The sequence below is a fragment of the Falco rusticolus genome, chromosome 5 (genome assembly GCF_015220075.1).
Source record: "Falco rusticolus isolate bFalRus1 chromosome 5, bFalRus1.pri, whole genome shotgun sequence".
NCBI classification, from domain to species: Eukaryota; Metazoa; Chordata; class Aves; order Falconiformes; family Falconidae; genus Falco; species Falco rusticolus.
Window position 1 is genome coordinate 89,879,689 of NC_051191.1, and position 21,866 is coordinate 89,901,554.

Here is a 21,866-nt window from a genome sequence, read left to right on the forward strand (position 1 = left end):
ATTTCCTGGTGCTTAAGGTCCTCATTAATCTAATTCTGGCTTTATCAACATCACTGTCAAAAGATTCATGTGAAGGTGCTTGTTAATGGTTAATGTGCTGAGGGAAGGAATTGTGTTGCATGTGATACAAAAAAGAAACAGAAAACTGAAATTATGAGGGGACAAAAAAAAGTGACAGAGAAATACTATCAGCTGTTGCCTATGCTGAAATGCTGTAAATGTGGCTTAAGTCTGATTTTTTTTGTACTGGAGATTGCACCCGAACTTCAATTTCCATCTAAGCACTAAACATAGATACTGTATGCAACCTGAAACTGAACATCAGAGTTCAAAACAAATCCTTGATCCTAGGCACATGCGCAAGGCAATGCACTGGAGTTACTACTCTTGTTTATTTGAAAATTTAGAACCCAAAAGTATAGATCAAGGGCGCATCTGGAAATCTCTCCTAACATGGCTTCAAATTATCTTGAAGAACAAGGTCTACCAAAGAAGAAAGCGATAAAGGCACAACTAGGTCCATCCGTCATCCACTTTGAAACCTCATAAACCTCTCCGCTATTATTAATTAGAAGCTAATACAAATGTTAAATACCTAATACAAACAAATATAATACAAACCAAAGACATCTCATTCAGTCAGCCTATTCTCAAACATTTCAGCCACCTAAATGGGGAGCCAGTCCAATCAGATGTTTTAAAAGCCTGTCTACCTTTCTGTTCTTGTTGTTCTTCACACTGCATTTACAGCAGAGTCTGAAAATGTTGCGTTATCTCTGCAGAAGCCAGCTAGCATCTACAGCATCTATTAACTTGCAGCAGAGCTTACATAAGATGGAGACTACATATTCAAACAGCAGTGATTTTAATCCATCAGGTTTCCAAACAATTTGGTTTATTATACATTCATATTCTTTCTTTTTCCCCTTACAAGCTAGTATGATTTGGGGAATTCCTTTGTAATCAAGATCTTTCACTATCCTGGATGTTTTATGCAGCCCTGGTTACCAGGAGGACTGACATTTCTTTACTGTGTTTTTTCCCAATAGCAATGAGATTTTCTACTTTTGTGCTATAGCAAAAAACAAACAAGCAAACAAAAACAACCACAAAAAACCCCCACGCTCTTGTGAGCCTCTGGTTCAGCACAGTTCCTCCTTCCCCTGAGACACTCACAACCCTGGGCTTTGCTTATACTGGGAAAATGGGCCATGTCAGGAAATATTTGCCCCACACACAGCCAGAGACAAAGGCCCTGAGAGCATCGTCCCCCTTCCTGGAGGTCCGGTACCCTGGGCTTGCTGCCAACCCAGAGACAGCGCAGCTGAGGGCTGCCCCCCTTCCCTCTAGTGACCTTGGAGGCAGGGCTGCGGGGAGACCTCGGTGAGGGCTGACCTCCCCCTTCCCATGGGAGCTGCATTTCAGGCGAGGTTCTGGTGCTTGGCCATGCCTGTGTCCCATTGACCCAGACCTGCTGACCAACTTCCCAGCCTGACCTCAGACCTGCCTCACTGCTATGGAGTTGCCTGCTGATATCAGGGCTGTGTCCGTCCCTAATTGCTGTCACCAAACCTGACTTGCTAACTTATGTTCAGAGCTTGACCTCAGACCTATCCCATCACCATGGAGTTGTCCAGTGATCTGGATTCTCTGTTGGCTCCAGCTGCCATCTCCATGCCTGCCCTGGTTGCCTTGCTTGGATCCTGTGGGATGGGGCCTTGGCCAGGGAGCTCTCTGCTCTGCAGGCTGTGTTACGGCGCTCAGCTCCCTGCCCCTTAGGGAGCAGCTGTCCCTTGCTGTCCCCAGACTGTGGCAAATACAAGAACACCAGACCGCCTCCACTGACCCAGACCCATGGTCTGTCTGGATCAGCATTTTTTCTCTTACAGGGTCTAGTTCTTCCAAAATACACGCTGCCATTCAAGAACAGGACCCAGGAGGGAGTGAAAAGGGAAAACAGGCTACCCATCTTTATCAAAGGGGCTGAATGAAGAGTTACAAACCAGCCAACTTCCATTTGTTACCTGGAAAGATAATGAAACAAGCTGTTCGGCAATCAGCGTGCAAGCAACTAAATAACAATAAAGTGATGAGAAACAGGCAGTGTGCATTTGTCCAGAACAAATCATGTCAAAGTAACCTAATTTATTTCTTTGCCAAGATAACCGACTTAGCAGGTGCTGAAAGGAACAGATGAAATATATTTTTATTTCAGTAGGGCTTTTGGCACTTCCTTGAACACCACTCTCATAAGATGGTATTCACGTGAGAGGGGTATGTGACTGAAAAACAATTTCCAGACTGTGGCAGTGGGTATTTTCCTGTCAATAGGAAGGTATACCAAATTAAGAGATCTGCTCTGTCTGCTAGGATTGATTACTTCAATTAGTGACTTGAAGGGTGAAATTGACCTTTGACTTCGAACTTCTGCAAATAACACCAATTTGAGCAGAACCATACTTTGAAGACAAAGATTTGAACAAAGGTTTAACCTTGCTAAATTGCAGAAAGAGCCAGCCTCAAAACAGTGAGATGAAATTCAATAAAGACAAGAAGGAAGTGTTGCACTTCGAAAAGAAAAACTGAATTCTCAAAATGAGTTAAAAATGTGTAGTCTTTGGTAAGATATCAAAATATACATCCACTCAGGGCAAGTAATTAAGATGTAATTCTGCATTGGAAAGCGTGGACTATATGAAAAGTCACTTCTTTGTCGTGAAGACAACAGGACCGAAGAGGGACACACTGATCTCCCAACTTGAAACACACACAGCACCAAATGACACAAAATTTATTTGCAGCTGCCAGAGCTACTTCGGTTTGCAGAATACTGGCCTTGTGCCATCTGTCACATCTATCCGAGCAACCTGGCATGACCCCGACTTGCTTTTGCTTTACCATATCTCCTCCTGTTGCCTGAAGCCTCTCTTCCCTGGGAGAAGTGCTCCCCAGTCTCCTCCCTCCAGCACGCACATGTAGGGGGCTGGCAGCCCTGCCAGAGGGACCTGGGCATCTGCAGAGGGTAGTGGGTGAGAAAGGAGCTGTCGGGTTAGGGAGCCCTGGGCTCTACAGGGTGGGGAAGGGAAGCCACAAGCCTCCCAGTGCCACCACTGCTTGAAATTCCCCAGGACAGGTCACACCATGTCCTGGTAAGAGGCAAGACTGAGTCACAAGAGATCAGGGGTGACATTGCACAGGTCTCCATGGTCAGCATGATACTCCAGGCTGAAAGGCAAACTGTGTGGGAGTGTCCATCTTCCAGCAGATCTCAAATGGGTTTTTTTTGCCCTTAATGCCACTTCTTGGGACTCTGACAAAAGACAAGTTGAACGGCAGCCTGCCTCAAAATGAACACAGAAATCACAGACAGTTTTATTTTTTTCTCTTCCCAGGGATCACACAGAGGCCTGAAGATCAAAATGACAGCATAAGACATGCTGGCTCATTTTGCTGAGCTTTGCAACTTTTCCTCCAAAGATGACAAGTGACCCTCAGGAAATCTCTCAGTCTTGAAAATAAAATCCACAACTTGGAAAACTTCTGTGGCCAGAGCCACCTCAGTTGGGGACTGCAGGCTGGCTTTATAAAACCGTGGCTCCTGCAAGATCATCCTCAGTCTGAAAAACCTTCCCAGTTGCTCTCTAGTAACACTCTGTCTTCTCAAACTTAAAAGTGCATCCCTCCACCATGGAATCTGACACATTCGCCAGATGTGTTTTCAACAGAAGACAGAAGAGTTAAGCCGTGAGAGAGACCCCTGGCCCTTTCACAGCCCAACATTACCACTCCCATCTTCCTGAAAAGGTTTGGAGTATTGTTTGTAGCAGTTTCACGAATGACTCAGAGAATGTAAGATGCACCAAGCCATGATGACATTTTGCTGCAGCCTTTCACGCTTCCAGACTGAACTAAAAGATGAGGGCATTTATCCCAAAGTTATGAGCAGCCAAATATAACGGTTGGGGATGGCAAGATGCATTGCAGGTACAAGCCACCGCTCCAGCAAGCCAGGGGAGCACCCGGCGAGGACGCCCCTGACTGGGTGGGCTGGGGGTGTTGAAGCCCTGCGGCTGCTGCTGCCGTGGCCCCGAGCCCCCGTGCCTGACGATGCCGGCGTACCCCGAAGCTCACAGGCAAGGGGAAAAGCTCCCTGACAACCGCCTGCTAAGGCCGGTTCAGAATTTGGGGCCGGGCACAGGGAGGAGACCCTCCTCCCCGGCGCCGGCCGGCCAGCCCCCCTTTCCCTTTCCCTCCCCGCCGGCCGGCCGGCGGAGGGTCCTTGCCGGGGGAGAGTTGCTCGGTGCCCCCCGGGCGAGGGGTGGCGGTGTCCGGGGCTGCCTCCCCGCCTCCCGTGCGTATCGCCGAGCCGGTTATTTAAATTGCAAATAACGTGGCTTGGCGCCCGCCCTACCGGGGAGAGGCAGCCCGGCTGTCGCACTGGCCAGCCGGCCGGGGGCTGTCCCGCGGGGCCGGCAGCGACGAGCCCATGGCCGGGGCGGCGGCCCCGGTGCCCGGGGCTCTGCTCTGCGCCCTGCTCTGGGCGGCAGCGGCGGCGGGGGGCAGCCCCGCGCCCGGCACCTTCGGCCGCGTCTACCGGGGCACCGTGAACATCAGCACGGAGCGGGTCTACGCCTTCGCCTACAGCAGCGAGCCCGGGCAGGTATGAGCATCCCCCGGAGCGCCGGCTCCCCCGCGGCGGGGAAATGCACCGTGCTCCCCTCGCCCTCCCTCCGCCGGTGCGGCCGGGGGTGGGGGGGAACCGGCGCCGCTGCGGCTGTGCGGGAGCGGGCCGGGCTCTCCCTCTGCGTCCGCGGTCCTGCCCGCATTCTCCCGGCAGCCGCGGTGCAAAGTGCCCTCGCCCCCCCCCCCCCCCGCCCCGGGAGCTTCAGCGGCACGGCCAGAGCAGCGCCCCGGGGCTGCGGGGCGAGAGGGTGGCGGCGTCCCACGGGGTGGGCAAGCGGGCTGGTGCACCACCCGGACGGGGGAACTGGTATCCAGCGCTCCTAGCAGCAAAATGGATTTAAAGTCTAGAAGGGAATTACGAAGATAACAGTAGTACCTCAAAAAAAGAAAAAAAAACTAAAAAAAAAGGTGTGTGTGCGCTTAATAACCCTTCTAAAATACCGTTTTTCACACTTGAGCGCTTCTGTAGGATCAGGGTGCTCTCTCCTGGGAGCCCAGGAGGTGAGACAGGGCTGTTGTGCAGGTGAAGTGTGATGCAAGGAGACTGCGGGGCTGTTTGATGGAGGAAGGAAACCTGTCATTTATGTATGCTACAGCTGTTGTGGGTCTCCCCCTCCCCCCTTTTTGATGTGTTTACTTCAAGTAGCTAAGTGGTACCTAGGAAACTCTGCCCCCGTTGTTTGGATTGGGTGTTAATTGCTGGGTAAGATCTAATGTACCAAAAGATGGTGAACCGGGCAGTTGAACCTTCCTTTCTGTCCTCGGTTGCACAGGACAAGGAAAAAATGGAAAACACTGCTTTCCACACTATATTTCTAATGCTTCAATATCAACAGAGTTGGTAGAGAGCATGATAAAGGGGGGTTGGGGTGCCAGGAGGAAGTGGTGTTACTCAATCTCTTTGCTTTGCTTTAGTCTGAAATTCGAAAAGATCCAGACCTTTAAAGAGTTATCTTTCTATTATGTCTGTTACTATGTAATAAAACGCACCTGGTATTTATGGGGGGGCTGGGGAGTTGTGTGTCCAGGCTATGATGCAACTGCGCCCAGCTTTACTTAACTGTTGAGTGTCACCAACTGAACTCAGAAGGCCAAAAGCACGCTTTGGGCATAAGCCTCCTTGTAGATGGAGGTATAAATTAGGCTTCCTCAGGTGTTACAGGGATTGGGTATTACAATGAGGGCCTGTTGTCTGGGGCTTGTGAGCAGACAGCATGAGTTCTGGCTTCAGTTAAAATGAATCTAGTTCCTTCGATAATGTGCTCTTTGAAGCCACGTGTTTTGCCAGACACCTACAAACAAGTTTTCCCTCCTGAAGAACTAGGGTGATAGCAGAGTGGGAGGAGGCAGAGAGGGAGTACACGGCTGCTTGGTGGTATTTGCAGGTATCTAAATGCATCTTCTGCTTCATGGCTACTTTCAGATGCTAGGTCATTCCCATGGCTGTGAAGAGGCATCCTGTCCAGACAACTGCTGTGTTCAAGTGGAAACTTCAGAGGTTTAATCTCCATGTTCCTGTATGCTGGAATGTGAAAGCTCTGCAGATACTGAGCTAGTCAAGAGCATATCTAAGAAGGGAAACGTCAGGTTTGAGGCCAACATTTTTTTAATGCAGATTTCTCCAAGCACTGCCATGAATGTGCTTAAAGAGGGCCTTCTGCTATGAAAAAAAAATTGGAAGAGAAAAACCACCTAAATAAAGATGGACTGTCCTAGGAGGCTCTGAGGACAAAGAAAGTCCTAGAGAAGAGAAGGCTCCAGGGAGACCTTACTGTGGCCTTTCAATATATAAAGGGGACTTGTAGGAAAGATGAAGAGAGGCTTTTTACAGCTGTCTATAGTGACAGGACAAGGAGCAACGGTTTTAAACTGAAAGAGGGTAGATTTGGGTTGGACATAAGGAAGAAGTTCTTTTACGATGAGGATGGTGAGACACGCGAACTTCCCAGAGAAGCTGTCGATGCCCCATTCCTGGGAGTGTTCAAGGTCAGGTCAGACAAGGCTTTGAGCAACCTGATCTAGTGAAGGTGTTCCCCTGCCCATGGCAGGGTGTTTGGACTAGGTGATCTTTAAATGTCCCTTCCACCGCAAACCATTCTGTGATTCCTCACTGAGAAGCCCTACAGATGCTATTCCTGAGCTGAAGCAGCAGAAGCCTGCAGAAGCTGGCTGGCCTAACTGGGATAATTGGCTGCAGGTGTGTGCAGCCCCCTCCCCAGCTGCAGCCCTGCACTGATGAGAGGCAAACATGGCTGGGTCTCCTCTCGTTAGGCTGGTCAGAGGTAGAGGTTGATCTGTTCTGGTGGTCCTGCATCTCCCTGTTAATGAGGATTGCTCAAGGTTTAGAAACTTAGTGGTGGAAATCTTGACTTTAATCTGCTACTGTGCTCTTGTGGGCAGGTTTCACTGGTGCAAGAGTTGTGAACATACTTAGGGGTATGTTGTCCTCTGGGTAGTTGTTGGATATTCTGAAGGAACGCAAGTCCTGCAAAATCTCAGTATACTAGTCCTTGCTTTTCACTGCAGTCTTTAGCCTTGAACTCTTAGCGAGTGGAGTGTCAGCCAGTGTTTGCCAGTTGCCTGCCACTTGCGAGCTCTCTGCTCTTCCTTGTCTTTTCAGTCTCCTCCCGTCTCAATGCTGATGGCAGGTCAGCCAGAAGCCTCTGATACCTTGAGGCAGATGCCACATGGGCTATTAACCTTAGTTACAGGAAACTTAATTGAATAAAAAGAGCATTCTCCATGTGGAAGGGCTGCAGTGGGTGAGTTTAATTGCTTTCACTCTGAAGCAAAGCCAGGTCTGGAGTGGTCTGGCTCTGAACAGGGATTTGTTTTCCTGATGTTTTGAATTCTGCTGTTTGCCCCTCTGTTTCCCTCTCTCGTGAGGACAGGCCTACAAAGCAAGGGACAACCTGAAGTCAAGGACAAGGCATGAGGGCTGGCTTGTGACCCGCCAGCCCTCTGTAAACATTCTGGTTGCTCATGTGCTATGGCTGCCTGGGCATATCTCAAAATGCAGCTGCACAGAGCAGTGCTTGAATGACGAATGAGAGAGGAGGGAGCAAGGCCATTACTCCTGTTTGGTGCTTTGGAGACTTACCACTTTGTGAAATGTGTTGTGCTTGCCTCATCTCAGAGGATGTTCTTCATCCACATAATCTTCCTTACTCTTTGGGATACAGGTTTGTGTGCATGAGGGAAGGGGAAAAGCGAGACCTATGAGATTATTCACGAGCAGATGTATACAAGGTGAAGAAAGTAGAACTCGGGGCTCTGGAGCAGAGCTGCTTTGCTTTGATGAGCTAGGCAAGTGGCTTCCCTTCTGTGCAACTCCTGGGTATGTAAAATGAAAACAGGGATACTTACATACTGATCAAGTCACCTAGCTGAAACTATGCATATATACATTGCCAGGTCTCTTCTGTGCATGTGTGAAGAAACGCCCCTCCATGTGCAGAACCATTTCACCTTGTCTCTTGAGGCAGGAGAGCTGTCAGGGGGTTTTTATAGTTGGCAATTAGGATTTAGGCCTTAACTCCTGAGGCGGAGCTGTAAAAGTAAAGCTGTGCTGAGGAGAAACACAGCCATCTCTGCTGCAAGGGTCTTGTAGAGTTGGCCTGTGGACAGAGGGGTATGACAAACTCCTTCCTCATGGTGGAAAGTCTTCACTTGTTGTGGGGTAGTCTTACTGCTTTTCTAGTTCTCTTTTCCTCCTAGCTGCACTTTGAATTTTTCCTCTCTGCACAGCTGTTTGTTTAATGTTTAACTGTGAGTGCAAAAATTACAATAATAAACCCAGCTGTTGCACCTGTCACTATGCACCCATGCTCTAACAGTAAAGGCAGAAGTGTACTATTAAAAGTCTGATGAAAAATTAGTTGGGCAAAAGGATTACCTTATTTTAGGATAGTTTAAACTGGAGACATCCAGCATGGGGGAAAAATGAGCACATTCATTAGCATCTCCAATTCCACGTATTCAACATGTCCCGACTTGGGAGGGAGGAAGGAGAGCTGATTTGCTGCAGCTGCCTGCACAGTGTGTTCCTGCACAGAAGACTGAACAAGAGTTGTAAAATGTTTCTGCTGGATTTATCATTGACTGGAGAAGGCTTTATGTGGCAAGTGAGAGAAATTGCTTTTTTCCATGATTGCAATAATACAAAGGCTTCCAAAAAGAAAAAGGTGCAGGTGGGAGTACTGAAAGAATTCAAAGTGAATGACTTGTTATACCACTGTAAGCTCTGGCAGTTGGTAATGGTTAATTTGTTGGAAACACAAATGCCACTAATATTGTGCATGTGGATATTTCCTGTACCAGGTCCTAAGTGGTGCAGGAGGGTATCATGAGGAAGAATACTGTCATAGACAACAAAAAATCTTCCTCCTAATTGGAGCTTGAGTCAGCTGAATACATGATTTGGGAGATACTTGGTTTTCTAAATATAGTCCAGGTATCTCCTAGGAGAACAAGTTTCCAATTTTCCATTTGTAGGCTGCTGCAATCCAGACACAGCTCTTGGACATTTGTGCAGTGCATCTTGGTTGCGATGTTGAGCAGTGGGCTGCACCTATACGATGAGCTCAAAAGCTTAGCAGTGGGCTGCACCTATTTTGGGAGAAAGAGTGAGTGATATTTTCCCCCTCCTCCCTTGCCAGGACTAGGAACAGAGCCCCAGTCTCAGCTCCCATATGGCCCAGCTTTACTGTAAACTGTAATTTGCAGCAGATTAAGTTGTGGGTTCTCTGCTGAGCAGCTGTGCCAGGTGAGGATGTGTAGCTCTGGAGTGACTGTTCCCTATGTGGAGTCTATCTGAGGGGTAATGAATAAAAAAATTATCCTTGGTGTATGAGTGAGAGAGGCTGTGTGCCATCGCGGAAGGTTGCTAACGTCATTACCCTTCCTTCTTTCATGATTGCAGATGGGAAAAAGTTGACTGACCTAAGGGAAGGGGAATAAACTTTAGCAAAAAGAAGTCTTTCAATTAGGTGCTTTAAACTTTGTGACTCTCTAGTAAAGACCTTTCCAGCCCAAAGAGCTTGATACATTTGGGTTCCTCTGTCTCCTAGTGAATGGGTGTCTTATAGCCTAGGTGTGGATGGCATTTGCACTTGCTTGGTTCCAGGCAAGGAGCCAGAACTGGAATTCACCCATACCTTCCTCTGGGATTGTGTGATGAGTCACTTGCCTCAGACCAAAGCCATCTGTTATAGCTGCGGGGAAACTCCTTGATCTGCTCTGCAAGGCAACCTCATTTATTAAGTGGAAGTGATCAAATCTGTGTTTACTGTTCTCTACTCTTTCACATGCAAATGTAGGTCTCACTCCAGCAGCACCCATGTCTGTTACAACAACTCTAGGAGCAATTTTTTCAACCTCTTGCTTCTGAGCTGGTTTTGGGCTTCACACGTGTAGGACTCTTCAGGATGAAACTAAGCTACCTCCAAAGTATTCTCTTGCTCCCCTGAGCATTTTTTCCATAATGTTAGTCTTGGCTTCAGCCCACAGCAACACTGTGCAATAAAACTTTAGTCTCCTGTTTGGAGATGGCTGAACCCAAGCTATAATGGGGGGAACAGGTTAGGTTATGTCTTTCTTTAATGCTGAGTGGAAGCCCACCATTTTAGCCAGAAAAATGGAGGTAAAAAACAAAAATCGGGAAGACTACAAATGTTTCAATGAGAGGATTTCCTAAAGTCAATAGAGCTCCTGTTATTGCAGGATCGCTGGGGCCTGAACAGTGTTGAATTTTGGTTGCTGGCTCTAGCCTGTTCACCACAGGACACTGGAAGGGCCTCAGCACACCATTTCTGGAGCATAATATTAAATTTCTTATGAGGCAGAGACGTAGGCACAATGTCAAATCCAGACAAATCCAAGCAAGTTATAGTAGATGATGTCTGAAGCCAAGCAAGGTTCAACAGAATCCCTTTGGAATAACTTTTGTATATATAATTTATCTTTTTTAATGAAAACAACCAACCCTAGGAGGTTACAGCACAGAGCACGCAGCCCTTGGAATGCTCTTGCTGCTTCTCAGCAGGGTCTCATGGCCACTCCTCGCTCTGCCCAGAGTCGCATGAAAAGCTCTTACAGGACAAAGCAAAAGTAAACTGTGAGAGAAATGGTGTGGGGGTCTGCTGAAGACACAAGCTTGACCGTTGTTTCCTGCAGCAGAAAATATAGTCTTGAAAACTTTGGCTCTGGCAAAAATGGGATATCCTAAGTGAAAGAATGGTGTGTGAGGTGGCTTGGCTTTGCTTTGAGCTGGGGATGGGATCATGTGCCTGCCTGAGATCCCTTCAAACTTAAATTGTTGTTTGGCTTTCTAGGAGTTTGTTCTTTGTGGGTTTCCCTACCTAGAGGGACAACAGGGAGTACATCTTGAAGGAGGCTAACAGTTTGCAGGCTTTAGCAAAAGATTCTGAGACACCTGCTCTGGTTTCTTGCAGGGTGGTCTTTAGACCTTCACGCAGTGACTTCAGTGCTGGCAAGAATTTTATTGATATTTCTAATGTGTAAGCTAATGTTGTCAAGCCTGTTAACTTGTCACTGAACAAAAGCGTCTCTTTTGAGTTTCGATGTCATTATAAATCTTACAATCATTCTCTTCTTGTTGGGCTGTCCTGTTCAAAATCAAAACTGACCAGGTTTTGTTGTTCCCTCCGCCTGCCCCTCCCCCCCCCCCCGATGTTTAGATTAAAAAAGAAAAAACATTCTGAATAAGAGTCTCTCCTCAGTTTGAACTCTTTCCAAGAGCAGTGCAGCAATTTATAATCCAAACATTTGCAACGTAAGTGGAGGCTGAAATGTCCTTGAATAACTTGTGCAGGAGTTGCTGGGTAGGAAGGTATGTGTTTCCTATACAGACCTCATCTGCTATTTCAGGGGATATTTAGAGAATGAAAGCGCAGTCTATAAAAGCTGTATTGCAAGGATGTGCCATCTGCTTGGTTTGAGAATATAGTTTAGTATGTTTGCATAAGCAAATGTTATTTTCTGCTGTGTATACTTCGAGAACACAGAGGATTTCAGAAACAACCTTCCTTACTTTCTTTATGCTGATGTTTTTCTTTGGGCATAGAAAGAGCTAGTTCAGTGTGGTTTAAAACAAACAAACAATGGTTTTGTTAGGAAAAAAAAAAAAAAGACAACATGTAGGGTATGTAATTCAGTCCACATCCAAAGTGTCACAGAGGTGGAGAACTTGGGAGCCAAGAAAGAACCAGGCATTTGTGACAGTAATCCCTGGAGTTATCACTGTGAGCTTGGAGTGGTGGCAAATTTGGAAAGATTATAAACCCTTCTGTTTCAAAGGGTTACCTTAGCCCAGAGCTCCAGCTGCCGTGGGTTAGGCAGATGCTATTTATTAAAAAGTAGTTTGTTCATTAACTGGCTGTTAAAAAGAAAAAAAGATTTATTTTTAACATCTTCCTGAAGTCTGAGTGTGGTCAGAAACAGGTAACGACTTCATACAACAGGGCAGCTCCTTGTTTTTATTTCTGGCTGTCATGGAGACTCCCTGGTGACATTGGTTAGAGGACAAAATTTCAAAAAGATAAATATTAACACACTTTGTATTTGTTCTTACTTCCATTTGTGCTGCACAGATACTGTTGCAAACAAGTGAACTCATCGGAATGTCTATGACAGACTGTTAAGTCCATACAGCATATTTGCACAAAGTAGAACTTTTAAATGAAAAATATTAATCCTGGAACAATTATGTTAATGTGACTGAGGCTGTGCTTGACATACCCAGAGCCTGTCACTTAGTGTATGCCGCTTTGGGTATTTAATACTCCTGGCAGAAATGCTGGAAGAAAACTGTGGGCCAAGGTTATTTGACAGATTGCTTTTGGCAATTAAGATTTATTGACATTAGGGCACAAAGTCAGACAGAGAAGGGCTGAAAGAGAATGCTCCTCTGAGCTCCTCTTGTTTTGTTGTCAGGCAGGAGTGGTGCTCATATCTCATAAGAAGGCAGGAAAGATGTTTGATAATGCCTGTCACTGTCTCATAACTATTTTCCTTCAGGGTCTCACCTTCCCCCTGTTGTGTTCTCAGTGGGAAGAGCAGCTGAATTCAGTGCTGACAGGTGTGTGCTTCCTTCACTGTCTCAATTGCTCTAGCCCATCTGGCTGAATCCTGCTTCTCTTAATTTTAGGGTTTATATAAAAATGAAGCACCTCTTTCTTGTGCAACAGCAGAAATTCAGTGGCTTTTGTAGACTTATCCTGCCTGAGACCTTCCATTGTAACTAGCAGCCTGTGTGTTTGCTTGCCGGATGTGTTCCCTGCCCACTGGCTTGGCTTGGTGCCTTGTCAGGCCCACGACCAAGTGCTCTCACAACATGGACCGATAATCCCCAAAGGTATCGCAAGGAGCGGCTTGCATGTGGGTGCTGTGGAGAACATGGCAAAGCCCTGGTGTGATTTGAAGGTTTTGCTTAGTATGAGGTGATGGAAAGGAATCCACAGCAAAGCTCTTGAAAACCTTTGCTTGCAGCAGAAACTGTTGTTGCAGCCTCCTGCCTGCCCTTAAATTCACATCCCCACAGTCTTAAACTGATGTGTAATCTCTGTGGGAAATGCAGACCTAATCATCAATCCAAGGACTCTTCCATGTCAACAAGAGCCTGGTTTATCCTGCTTATTGTTTGCACCCGTGTTGGTCCTGTTCAGCTGTGTGAATCTGGGAACTGTCCCTATTTAGGTAATGGAATTCAGATGCACTTTTTTCTTTCTTGCTTTTTCTTTTCCCCTCCCCCTATCACCAGGATGGTGATAGAACTGAAGTACAAATATTTGTCTTTCCTGGTCTAATATGTTTTTATATAGTGCTGAGAGTTCTCTTTATTCAGCTGTCTGGCTGCTCTGTCCACCTTGAAATACAGAAAAAAGTTCAAGGTCAGTCATCTGAGAAACAAAGCTGTCATGAGCTGGGCTGGTGAATAGAGATGTGCATGGCAGAGGCTGGGCACTGGGAAGGAGTGTGAGGAGCAGAAGTCTCTGAAGCATTCCTGCCCCTGCCCCAGCCCCACAGCGCAAAAGGCAACAGTATGGTTATTGCTGAGAAATGTTAGTGCAGGGCCTGACTGCCAAAGGTACCCGAGGTTGTTCCCCAAGATCCGATCTGGAGTGTCCCACCTCAAACCTAACCGCAGGTATCTGCAGGGCACAAGGATTTCAGCTTGGATGGTACAGGTGAAATTCAGCGCCACATTAGATAGTACCAACACAGACAGCTCCTTCTGCATGTCTGCAAGGAAGAGGAAGATGCCACAGGTCTTCTGCAGTGCTGGAAACAGTCTGCTCCAAAGTGAAGTCCCCCGGCAGCGGTGGTCTTGCAGGAGTGACAGACAGTCTGGCTGACCTTCTTACTGCCCAGGCAAAACCTCCTCCTCATCTCACCAATGCTGAGTGGGGGTCGATGCAGAGGATTCTCATAGTCTTTTTTTTTCTAGTGTGTGGGTTTATTATTGTTTTAAGTAAAAACTACTTCTTAGCTGGTGTTCCTCTCGTCTCTGTGTGCAGAGTAGGATCTTATTTCTGTGTTGGGAGGTGTATGTGATAGGAGCAGTGTTTCTGTAGCAGGGAGTGGTTCTTGTGTCAGAACTGCTTGTTCTTAAAATGAAATAGTCTTTGGAAAGGTGTGGAGGGGGAAATATGTTTGAACTAAATAAATCACCTTTATTTTTTCCTCCTTCTAAAAATATTTTGGTAGAGATGTTGCCCTTAAGGCAAATGCCAAACACTGACTTTCAAAGGGAAAGATGGGACTACTAGCACTGGCTCATTGGTGAATTCATTAAATCTGTTGCACAACAATGTCTATATTGTCTATATCAAGACAACAGAATGTAGGAGCACAACAGATTAAAAGTTTAAGGTAGGTTAATTGGAAGAAGGCCTGAAAAAGCACAGACATCAGTTCATAGGTGCTACATTGTTATCCCTGTCCCTTGTGATGCTTCTGCCAGGCAAAATGTCTTTCTCTAAGACCTGTATTAGGATTCCTTCCACTGTGCACAAAATCAGAGCATGATTGACAGCAAATGAGAAAAGCCCTGCTTGCAGTTAAATGTTAATGATTTCTCCACTTTCCCAAGCTTCCTCGTAATTGCACCTAGGTTCTGCTGAACTTTGTTGCTCTGATATTCTCAAGCTCATTTACAAGTGGGGGGGGATCTGGAGGGACCATTAGTTGGGAACATCTTGCACAGGTCCACAGGCAAATCCCACTTCTTTTATTACTGTGTTTTGGTGGAATAGCTATTATGTCAAGCAGAGGCCGTCAGCCAAAGCTTTGTGCTGCTGGGAGCTGCTGCTGTATCCCTGAGACCTGTGAGGGGGAGGGCAGAGCTGTGTCCTGGGACTGGGATCTGGACCCTCCACTGGAAACGCAGAATCTGCCCACAAGAGGCTCTGTGTTACTGTGGTGATGGCAGCAGGGCAAATAGATGGACTGGGATCTCAATTGCCATCTGTCCAACTTCTTAGTCATTCTATTTGTTCTTGGGCTTTCATTATGAAGATTTTGATGGGGTTAGGTGGTGTGATGTCCTGATCAATCTGGGCTATGTGCAAACGTAGGAAAAGCAGAGGTATTCACTACAAGTGAGTTGTTAATATATTGAGGTGAAACTTAAAGTACACTGGGAACTTCCTAATGAGCTGCTCTGTAAATGTTGCTTCTGACTTTCAGATGTTCCTCTCTCAAGCACCCTAGTTGAATGTGGCCTGGGAGGCAGCTTTTCCTGTGGAGAGTACAGAGAGAAAGGTGAGAGGTATGAAAGAAGTGTAATGGGATCACAGGTGTGATCCCATTACACTTAGGCCAGAGGTGGTCCTGCCTTGATGCAGCTGGATGCTGCCCCAGATATTATCAGACCTAGAAGAGATCAAGGCACCTGAACATGGGCTTTAATGGGAACAGGGCAAAGGACCTCTAACCAGTTGTTACAGGGAGTAAATAGAGTGCTGAACATAGGAAAGGTGGAGAGAAGTCATGTATGGTGGTAATATAGCATATACCAGGTTTCATGTGGGTAAGAAATGAGATTAAGTGCTTAGATTTTAAAGAATATTAAGCCTTGAGAATCTTGCCTCCCTCCTCCTGGTAATCCCATTTCTTATTAATATAACACTAGCAGTATTACAAGAGAATGGAAACAGCAGCAAAGCTGAGTAAATGTGGTAGATGGTGTATGGTCAGATTAGTTTTGTGGAGAGAGGGAGATCAAATGAGGGGTCTAACTGCTGGATCACAGCAGAGGGAAGGGACCTTCTCTCCCTTCTCATGCTTTTCCCTATCAAAGTGTTAATCACCAAAACTCTTCTCTTGTTTCCTTCCCCTTGCTCTTCTCTGGGATAGATGGGAAACTTGTTGTTTTGTTTTTACTGAGGGTAGTCAAACATCGTAACAGGTCTCCCAGAGAGTTTGTAGAGTCTCCATCCATGGAGATATCTAAAACCCAGCTGGGCAGCTGACTTTAGGTGACCCTGCTTGAGCAGTGGTTGTCGGACTAGATGATCTCCAGCGGTTCCTTCCAACCTCAACCATTTTGGGATTCTGTGATTCACAGCAGTGTTCTTTTGAGAGGTGCTGTATGGTTAAGCTTTATACTATGGCGGGCACCAAACGTGTAAGTGGCCTGCACCTTTGCCTTTGTGGTGGAGACGTGCCACAGGGGCAGTGATTAATTCTTGCTTGTAGTAGGATGTGGGCTGCAGGGTTTTTCTCTGGGTACTGGGCTAGATGCAGAGCAGAAATCTTAGCCCTGAATGTTTGCCCTGCAGCAGCTGTTGCTCTTTGATACCCCCAGGTAAATGCTGCAGCCTTTCTCTGGCATAAGGGTACAAGAGGCACAGGTAAGCCATGCACTTAGTATCCTCCAAGACTTTTCTTGCGCAAGCTTTGGTCATTGGGATCAAAGATTAGGCTGGATGGCAGTTATCATCTTAGGGAGGTCACTTCCACTACTTTTATAATAACCTTGGGGTCAGAATTCATGTTACTGCATGAACAAAGTTACTTTGAGGTCTGTTTGCAAAGACTGAAGCTTTGAGAACTGCCAGGGTTTGAAAAACAGTCTAGGGTCTCCAGGTGCAATATCAGCAGAGCATCAAAGAGGAGAGTGGGATGCTTGAGTGTTGCCCAGAAGAGAGGCCACAGATCTGTCATCTGGGGAGCAGAAGTATTGTTGGGCAACTGCTGGAAAGAGTTGGGGGGTGTGACTTGGGGAGGGAGGGAATGCACCCCAAATACTTGCAAATGAGGCAGCTTCTTGGCCTTTCAGTACTGCAGCTGGAGGGTGGCAGAGCTGTGAGCTGCAGGCTCTGTGACACCATCCCTCTTAACCTGATGTTTGAGGGTTATGCAGTAGAAACTGTACAGGGAGCAGATCTCAGGCTTTGAATGTGTCGGTCCCTGTTTGCTCCCAGTTAAGCCCTAATCATGTTGTTTGCACCCCTCTGCCTCTTTTTACACACTCGAGTCTCAGCATCTGTAAAACGGAGATGATGACTGCCATGGGTATATAGCATGTTGCTGCAAAATCAAGAGGCCTTTCAGTAGTTGCATATTAACTATATGGGGGAAGCCAAAACTCTGGAAGCTAAGCTTTGGTTGCCTTGGCAGACATGGCAGGCATTTGGAGTGGCAGTTGCCACAACTGCAGGGCTGCCTGAAAATAGATGATCAGTCCTTAACAGAATAAATTAGTCTTGGCATTGCTTATTGTTAGGTAAGTAAACATCTATCTAGTAGCCTTAGATTCATAGGCAGGCCTCTTTTTTTTTAATTTTTTTTTTTTTAGTTTATCCCTTCCCTTCCTTAAAGGAAACTAGGCTGTTCAGACTGGTGAAGTACCTAATCTGGAAGAGCCTTGAGATCTCAAAAAAGATATGCTCAGTGCATTCACCTGTAGGTTAAGGAGCAAGAAGCAAGTATCGGTGTTGACAGCAGAGGCAATTTGTAACCCTGTGCATGTAAAGGCAGTAGCTCTTGCTCAAGGATGTTCCAGCCACCCTGGGTGAGGAGCAGCAGGATGTCAAACTAGGATGTGGAGTGGCAGCAGGAGACCTGTGCTGAGTAGGGCCTTGACTGGGTCCAGCTTGCAAAATTTTTCGGCTGCGTTATTGCACCTGCAGCCATGGTCTTAATTAGCTTCCTTTCACAGGAAATGAAAATGCTAAATCTTTTGGCTAGATTCAGTAATGGACATTAAGGGTAGCAGGTGGGTGTCAGGGTAAAAATGTGTGTGAATGGAGCACTAATGAGAAGCTGAACTGTTGGGCTTGGCCAGGAACCTCTCAGGGGTGCCTTTGTTTTGTAAAAGATGGGGGAGGAATGCCCTTCATACTTGCCTTGGGCAGTTACAAAGCTGCAGTGCTTTCACACCCGGTCTACTGTGTCCAGTTCTGGTCTCCCCAGTACAAGATATGTATGGACTTACTGGAGTAAGTCCAGTGCAGAGCCACAAAGACGATGAAGAGACTGGAGCTTCTCTCCTATGAGGAGAGACTGAGAGGGCTGGGACTGTTCAGCCTGCAGCAGGGAAGGCTCCGGGGATCTTATCAATGTGTATAAATACCTGATGGGAGTGAGTGAAGAGGAGACTGGGCTTTTTTCAGTGGGTGCCTGGGCAAGAGTGACAGGACAAGAGGCAGTGGGCACAAGCTGAAACACTGGAAATTCCATCTGAACTTCTTTTAAGGTTGTTTTTTTTTTTTTTCCCTAACAGTGAGGGCAGTTAAAGACTGGAACAGGTTGCCTGGGAGGTTGTGGAGACTCCATCTGTGGAGATATCCAGGACCTGACTGAGCCCTGAATGACTTTGCCCTGAGCAAGACATGGTAGGGTTACAAAGCGTGAGGATGGATGCTTATGTCCTGTTAGGCACTGTGGGTTACTGTCTCCTGCAGTGGCAGGAATTGCCATTTCAAATTGGATTCTTAATAGAGGCTCCTAAGGGAAATAGGCTCCCAAACTTGCCTCTTCCCTTTGGATTTAAGGGCTTGCCTTGTCCAGCTGTGTGTTATGCTGTGCAGGTACTTGCTGCTCCCAGGTTCTGGGCTGCATTGGCAGAAATCAATGTAGGCATCGAGGCTGAGATGGAAGCATAGCACAGTTATGAAGATTTGTCTTCTGCTGGGATTTACAGTGCGTGAGGTACAACCTGGGTGTAAATCTTCCAGATGTTGCCCTGCTCCCCTTCTTCAGTTTGGTTTAGTGGGGAGGGAAGTCAAGTTAATAGTGCTGCAGCATTTGCAGCACGGGTACATCTGTAAGCTGCCCTAACTCCAGCCACAAGTTCCAGGCTGCTTGTCCCCATGAGCAGCCTTGCTGGCTGGGTGATCTTGTTCACCCAAAGGCATGCTTGGGGTTACATCTCTGTCAGGCTCCAGCCCCTACTGCTACGTACTCCCAAAGTAGGTGAGGGCTGTTTTCTTATCTTTCCATTTGGGCACAAGCTGTATGAAAGGGGTAGGCAGCAGTCACTCTTGCCTGCCCATGTGATACTTGGCTCATTTGTGAAGCAGAGCACATTCCCCACATCTGATGCAGAGCTCCATGAGGCAGGCAAGGGTCTGGCGAAGCTCCACTGGGAGGAAGGTTGCAATGGCAGACCTCAACACCTTGCGAACTGCATTAAGGTAGAAAACCCTTCCTTTTTGGACAGGACTCGGAGGGCTCTGCTTTGTTTGGTGAATATTAAGAAAATACTTATTTGCATCATCACATGTAGAAGTGTTCAGAGATGTGGTCTTGGCATGGTATTCCCCTCTTTTCACATTAAAATCTAGAAACGCCACAAACTGACCCAGCAGACATTTAAGATCACATAAAATGTCTAGTGAAGGTCTTAGACTGTGAAATACTGGTATTAAAAGTAGTCCTTCAGCCTTGTGTTGGCGGCGTTGTGCTTGTCTGCTTATGAAACAGTATTTGATTATGTGGCCATGGCTCCTCAAATAATACATTGTAGAATGCAGGCAGTGTGTATTCTTACTTGTGTAAGCCAATAGCATGGAAAACACACTGTGCCACTGGAGATAAATGACTTGCTGTGTATGCACTGTAATGCAATAGTGGGAACAACTGGGATTTCCAAAGGGTTTAAGACTAAATTACAGAATTACTCTCACTGTATCTTAATACATATCAAAAGCTGTTGTTTTTTTTTTTTTAAACAGAAAGATAGAGCTCTCTTCTGTGTTTGTAGGATACCTCGGAGCATGTGGGGTTTTTTGGCTGACTTTTTGTAAACAGTCTGAGAATTTCTGTTTATGCATTTTTCCTCTTAGAATCAACATTGAAAATAATTAAGTTTGCTGAAAGGGAAGATCTGAGGTGGGATGAAGAGGCACGCTCACATGTATGCAACTTTCCCTTCTGTGTCCGAAGCCTGGGCAAACAGTAAAAGTAGTACTTTCTTTTTTTTTTTTTTAATATCGCTCAGCATCAGAATATACTTCAAATAGCCAGTCAGCTTCTCAGTTTGAGAATTTAGAAGAAGTAGAGATGCAAATTTTGAAGTCTTCCAGTGACTGCAAATGAATTGTACTAATTTAAAGTAAACCTGACTGTCTGCAGCATATGTATAACCTGCTACATGAGCTATGTTCTGTATTTGTGAAGTCAGTGCAGGAGAGAATGTCCCAAGGTCAGCTTTATTTCTGAGTAGTTGAGGATGCCTCACCCTGTAGTGCTATCTGCTGTGAGTCTCCCCATTGCATTGTGCTGATGTGTTGAGCCCTGGAGGGTTCGCAGAGCTGTCCAACTAGAGGCAGTGTGAATCGCTTCACCTGTGGAGATGGGCTTGCTTTAACTGTTTCATGAGGAAAAAAAAAAAAAAAGGCTGCTGGACAGGTAGCTGGAGTGTGTCCTTTCTGCAACTACAGTTGGTTTCTCCATGGATGGAGAATGACTCCACGTGCCTGCAGAACTCTGGTTTGACCATCGTGTCTTCATGCTCCTTAAATCGGTTTTCTTGTTCAGTTCCAATGTTGCTTCACTTGAGTCCCTGTTCCTTGTCACAATGACTAGAGCAAACAGCTACAAACAAGCAGCAGCTTGTTCAGCCCTGTCCCTGTGTTTCCCAGTTATACCAATGTGTGCTGGCTCGGCTGCCCCAACCAAGCAGGGCAGCCACACAGACTAAGGAAGCCACGTAACCTTCCAGTGCTGTCTGGTAGTGGTGGCCTCCTGCGTTGATACCCTTCAGGTGTTACCTGTGAGTCTTGCTTTGTGATGGTGTTTTTCTTAACTTGGCTTTAGCACCCTACAGTGACATTTACTTGGAAACAAAATTGCATTTGTAGTTTTTGTGGTCAGAAGGAAAAGCTGGAAGGCATGCCAAAAGAGTATTACAAAGATTTAGAAACCAGAAGACAATGGAAAAAGATTCCAGTGTTTGCCCTTCTATCTCAAGGGGGTTTTAATTAAGGTATTTATGATGTTTTTTGCTGAAGACTTTATTTTTCAGGAAATGGTGGCTGTAGCCTCTGTATTATTGTGATGATGGCAGGAAAATTGATAATGACTGTGGCTTTCAAGAAGGTGTTTTGTTCCAGTAAACTGAACTCCCATGTGAGCCTAGAATCACTAAACAAGAATAAATAGGAAATTTTCTTTTAGATTTGTGATTGTAGATGCAAGTCCTTTCTCTGAACCCGGTGTCCCCGGTGTACACATCAGCTGCCATCTCAGATAGCTGTCCTTCTGCTACCTTGCTAACTCTATGTTTTTTCAGAAGGTAACACACCCCTTATACCCTCCAAGAACAGTAAAGGTAGAAAGTTGAAATATCTGTTAAGTCTTTCACTGATCTAGTGGGAGTCCATTCTAACCTTTCAAGATGTTGTGGGGTTAATATATGTATATCTTATCTACCTAATATGCTTTCATCAATTAAAGGCCTCTAATTGAGATGTACTGTCTCTTCTGGTGAATTATGCATTCTTGTACCCTGTTTTCTTGAGCAAAACGTGCAGCTTTGGAGAGGGACCTGAAGAGATGTTATTTTCAAATAGAAATGGTACCTCTTCCATCTGGTGCAGACTAACTGCTTGCTTGCTTCTCAAGGCAAGTAGTAAACTGAAAAGCATTCTACCCCACAGCCATCCTACCTCTGCAACAGTGTGGTGGCCAGATAATGTAAGGAGAAATTTCAGTTG

The 21,866-nt window shown here is 46.2% G+C and overlaps 1 protein-coding gene across 3 annotated transcripts in view; it reads left to right on the forward strand.

Moving 5' to 3' along the window:
• The first annotated feature begins 4,281 nt into the window (after positions 1-4,281).
• SIDT1 (SID1 transmembrane family member 1) overlaps positions 4,282-21,866 on the forward strand; it is a 48,043-nt gene continuing 30,458 nt past the window's right edge. Inside the window, exon 1 of one of the 3 annotated variants that reach the window (XM_037390436.1) lies at positions 4,282-4,660. In XM_037390436.1, the coding sequence (XP_037246333.1) occupies positions 4,487-4,660 (174 nt within the window). In that variant the 5' untranslated portion in view covers positions 4,282-4,486. The remainder of the gene's footprint in view (positions 4,661-21,866) is intronic. The other 2 variants (XM_037390435.1, XM_037390434.1) reach the window with 2 other exon arrangements.